Genomic DNA, 4,590 nt, shown 5'->3' on the forward strand with positions numbered 1-4,590 from the left:
AACAATGTATGTTTGATGTATTAATGTATGATGTTCAGATATGCTATGTTTCATTTATATGCAATTGTTATGATATTGTACAATGACGTCACCCGCCTCCGGACGTTTCCGCCATTCTGGTCCGGGGTGTGACATAGATCAAGAAGTATAATGAATTGGAACCATTGATAAATCTTCCTTATGAGTCCCTAGTAATGACTCATAACTATAATTATAAATTACACAAAGGCAGAGTAAGTGTAGCTCACTTACAGAGTACAATAGATGAGAACTGGGAAGTAGTTGGGCATAATACTGACTCGCAGTCTCCTACTCGAATGCTACTACTCAGATGAGTACTCAGGGGTGTCGCAGAGCTTCGCCACAGAATAGAGACGAAGGGAAAATCTAACATCCCGACATTTAGGTATTTTCAAATTACTCCATTTATTATAAAGACTTATTGTATTTAGCCCTAGTGTATGAGAAAGTTAGCAAAATCGTTCGTAGTGGCATTTTCATAAAATCAGGCCAAGAATAAGTACGTTGGGCATACATGTGCGGGTATTAGTACGCTAGGTATACACCGTGTATGTAGAGCATACGTGAAGGATCCTTAAACCATAATTTTTAGGGTTTGGACCATATATAAGCATCATTAACTCTTCATTCCTCATTCCTTCTCCAGCCTCTAACCCTCATTTCGTCCTTTGAAACCCTAATCTCTTGTGTGTGATCCTTTGAGATCAGAAGTGTGTGTTTGTGGTGCCTTTGAAGATAGAGAGAGGGAAAGAAGCTTAGAAAGCTAGGACTTTCATGAGAGAAAAAGAAAAGAAAGATTAGCCAAATAAACTAGCAATGCATTCCTTTATATACTACCTCTTACATATCTTGCACCTTACTTGCATTATAAGAAAATATGAAACATACGACAAGCATGGGCTAGTAAGAAGGAAAGACAGAAAGCAACCTCATCCCATCAAGGTATGGGTTCCCTTTTGACTAGAAATAAGTCAAAGAGCTTTTGTCTTTTTTTTTTCATCTTTTATTAAGCATGTGCATCTTTTATATAATCAAACTAACTTTATTTATATAAATGGACTTCAATAAATCCAAAAGATGTAAAATACATAAATTCATACTTTTTAATTACTAGTTGTTTTTCTCTCTAGAAAATATTATTTCCGTAAACAATAATTTCTTAATTAAATACAAATATTGATACTATTTATTAGTAGTCAAATTTTAATAAATAATCAATTAGTAATAACTTGTTATTAGGTGTGACCATATGTGATCATATATCATTAGCAAATATCATTCGATAATGATTTTTGGACATATAGATCTTTCACATGCTTCAACCAACATGTTCTCCATATAGGCATATAGGCTCAGATCCAAGTCGTCTCATTCGACTATAACTTTCCATTTTTCGATTGCATTGTTTGTGCTTGGAGTGATATGAATAAATAATATTTTCTAACATTATTCATATACAAAGTATATCATCATTTAATTATGATTCAAATGATTTGATTATAATTAATTGGAACCATTCAACTAGTCGATGGCTTGGTCAAAGTTTATAAGAGAAGGTAACTCATACACACAAGATGTTTATAAAAGAAGGTATCTCATATGTAATACCGTTATTTGGGAAGGTGACTCATTCATTTCTTACGCCATGTTACAAATCATGTTTTCAAAACTAGTATTGTGCCAACGACATATTAACACGTATTTATAAGACTGCTGCATTTATGGAAAGAGAAAAAAATATTTATTTAACGATAACTTATTATAGATTACAAGGTTAAGTTTTAAGACGTTATGGAATTTTGGAGGTTGATACCTAAATATCATAATATTTATCTAACCATAAAAAGTTAATGATCAAATTATTAGTTTCAAACACAATAATGATTTCTAAAGTCAATTAGCCGTTTAATTTTCCATCTCTCGGACTTATAATAAATAGCTCTCATTCATTTCAAACAAACACCAAAACTTGGTGCTATATTGTGGTGTACACACAAAGTGCCCTAGTTTGTAGGGCTTTAATATGTTTAAATACATGGGACTCATTTCGTATTTTAAGGTACGTACCAAACCTCGTATTACTCTTAACCTTGATGATTCGGTGCAGAAGCTGCCGAACCATTAAGATTAGAAAACAGTTTTGAAAAGAACCGATCAGCCAAAACCTCGTTTGCAGCATCAGACGGATGAAAAGCATCCCAAAATACATATTCTTTACGATTTCTGCACACGTGTGCATTCGATAAGCATAATCCTCCAACGGATGTATCGACTCTGCAGCATGAGGTATTAGACACCTTGAAACCTAAAGACAAACACACATACAACAAAGTCACTATTGTTTAGTGTTTACTACTCCAGTTCTTAATCAAGCCAAGAAATTTAGATGGATTTTCAAACATGGGACTTACCATATTTAGTAGGATTGTCGACCAAATCTAGAACATCTTGGTAAGTATCAGCGAAAGTAAGTTGTACATGTTTTAGCTTGAGGTTTAGAACCTTGATCATCTTTTGGATTTTTGAATTGAACTGAAGCACCCATTCGTTTACTTGATGTAAGCATTGATTAGAGGTTGATTTCGCTCGTTGTGAAGGAATGCATCCAAGAGGTCCAAGTCCATGAAAGATCATCTTTCGTGCACCAAGCAAATAAAGTCTCTTTCTCCATCAAAACCAAATTAATGTACATCAGTGATTCAATTCTAAGAATCCTAGCTAACTATAACAATATATAGTCATCATGTTTTTCTTTCAGACATTAATTTCACACTTACTGTGAACTGTTCAGCTAATTTCAAGCGTAGAAGATCAAGAAACTCATCGGGGGTGTACTGTTGACCATCGGGTAGGAAGGGCTGCAAGAAATTGTTTATGTAATCGTTGCTACCTGTTGAAAAGAACCCGAAATAAAGCTTGTGAGTTGTGATCTCTTTGAATGTCAACTATATAAACTTCATGTTCATCGATCACTTCTTACCCATTCCAATGAAGTAGATGGCTTCATTTAAAAGATTATTTCCAGCTCGTTCTCCTATTTTTTTCTTGATTACCTTTGTTGTGTTTTCAAAGTAATCTATTTGATCATCAAACGACATTCTTTGAATCTGTTTATATATCAGCAAATGAATCCCCAGAAAAGATAACAAACCAGTCATGTAATTAAAAAAGTTAAATCTTACGAAATAGAGTCCAGTGTCATTCAGAATCCCGGCACCACCGGATGCGTAGTTAACACCTTTCAAGATTACATCATCATTTGGATGTAACGAAAGATAAGGTGGTGGCGATGGAATTCCAAGTTTCTCAGCTGCAATGGAAGAAAAGAACGATCAAAAATGAAAAGCTTTAGCTTTCAAGGAAGAACATGCATGGATGCTTACGTACATATGATATCACCAATGGTTCGGCCATTGCTGAACCTTCCGGTGGGTTTTCCGTTTTTGTAATCGATGCCATAGAATGGAAAATCTGATCGTGCAAGAGAGTATTGCAAGTAGTTATTGTTTCCGACTTCTGTTAAAGAGTCACCGAAGATGAAAGTAACGAGTGAAGGAGGGGTGGCTGAAGTGTGATCAGCCGCCATGGCGATGATCGCCGCCGTGATAAGTGCTAGAACTAGTGGCGCAGCCATATTTCAGTCTTGTTGTTGGTATTTTGTTTGAATTTTGGTGGCAAGATTTTTATAGGAATTGTATGGTTTTGCTTTTGGTGGGATTTTTTTGGAAGTTGGTAGTGTTGGTCAACTGACGTTATGCAGAGTGTAGTTTGGTTTTGCTTTTGGGATTCTGGGAGTTTTTAGTGTTTTCCTTTCTTTCTTTTAGGTTGGTTGGAAAATAATTTCTTGTATGTAGGTAAAACAGTAAAATACAAAGTTTGATAGGTTTTAGTGTTTTCATTGCTTTAGGTTGGAAAAATAATTTCTTGTTTGTAGGTAAAAAGTTTGATATGATACATACTCCTTAGATGTAATTAGGGTGATATTACCCCACTTTTGAGGAGACGTAATCTGTAAATTTTTTATTTGATAGAGGCAATTTTTGTAATTGTTTTAGACGTAGTTTTACGATAAAGCTTAATATATGTTATTAACCTTTATAGAGAAAAATATTTGTGGGAAACTCAAGAATTGGTGTTGAACAGTTGTTATTTTAATGTTATTTTTTAATATAATGTCATGTTATCTTTTTCTAATGACTTGTCATGGATAACCATTTCTTTCAAACAAGAAAAAAATTGAAGGGTGTAACAAATGTGATTTGTGAGCATGTGGTAGAAAAAATAACATGACAAAGTTGATATCACTTCCTCCACTTCCTCCAACCTAAGTGGTTGGAAAGTGACGATGATGTGGCGTTAATATGGCTAACATTACTATATAATGGATATACCGCATAGTTTTAATTTGAAAAAGCTATGTAGGTTTGTTTCTTTTCTAATTAACCGGAAAAAAAATCTTATAAGTTCAGCCTGAAAACATAACTTAGATGCAAATTAGTCTTTTACATAGGCCTTTTTTTCCCTCCTAACTTCTTTCACCATGGTGAATATTGTTAATATAGATTGATA

At 34.1% G+C, this 4,590-nt stretch overlaps 1 protein-coding gene across 1 annotated transcript; it reads right to left on the reverse strand.

Moving 5' to 3' along the window:
• Window positions 1-1,947: 1,947 nt before the first annotated feature.
• LOC145090525 (SGNH hydrolase-type esterase superfamily protein) lies at window positions 1,948-3,669 on the reverse strand. The gene is made up of 6 exons (XM_079028689.1): window positions 3,409-3,669; window positions 3,204-3,331; window positions 3,002-3,128; window positions 2,799-2,911; window positions 2,433-2,682; window positions 1,948-2,326 (listed from the first exon to the last, which is right to left on the reverse strand). Exons 1-6 carry the CDS (start codon window positions 3,653-3,655, stop codon window positions 2,106-2,108), a joined length of 1,086 nt encoding a protein of 361 aa, XP_078884815.1. The 5' UTR covers window positions 3,656-3,669; the 3' UTR covers window positions 1,948-2,105.
• Between the last annotated feature and the right edge of the window lie 921 nt (window positions 3,670-4,590).

Source organism: Lactuca serriola, chromosome 2 (genome assembly GCF_051521515.1).
Source record: "Lactuca serriola cultivar US96UC23 chromosome 2, Lser_US96UC23_V15, whole genome shotgun sequence".
In the NCBI taxonomy this organism is placed as follows: domain Eukaryota; kingdom Viridiplantae; phylum Streptophyta; class Magnoliopsida; order Asterales; family Asteraceae; genus Lactuca; species Lactuca serriola.

Excerpts from the sequence above, each read along its gene's own strand:
- LOC145090525 (XM_079028689.1), bottom strand. The coding sequence starts at position 3,655 with ATGGCTGCGCCACTAGTTCTAGCACTTATCACGGCGGCGATCATCGCC. Across the intron at positions 3,129-3,203 it reads ATGACACTGGACTCTATTTC|ATTCAAAGAATGTCGTTTGA; the intron begins GTAAGATTTAAC and ends ATATATAAACAG. Across the intron at positions 2,327-2,432 it reads CGACAATCCTACTAAATATG|GTTTCAAGGTGTCTAATACC; the intron begins GTAAGTCCCATG and ends GTTTGTCTTTAG.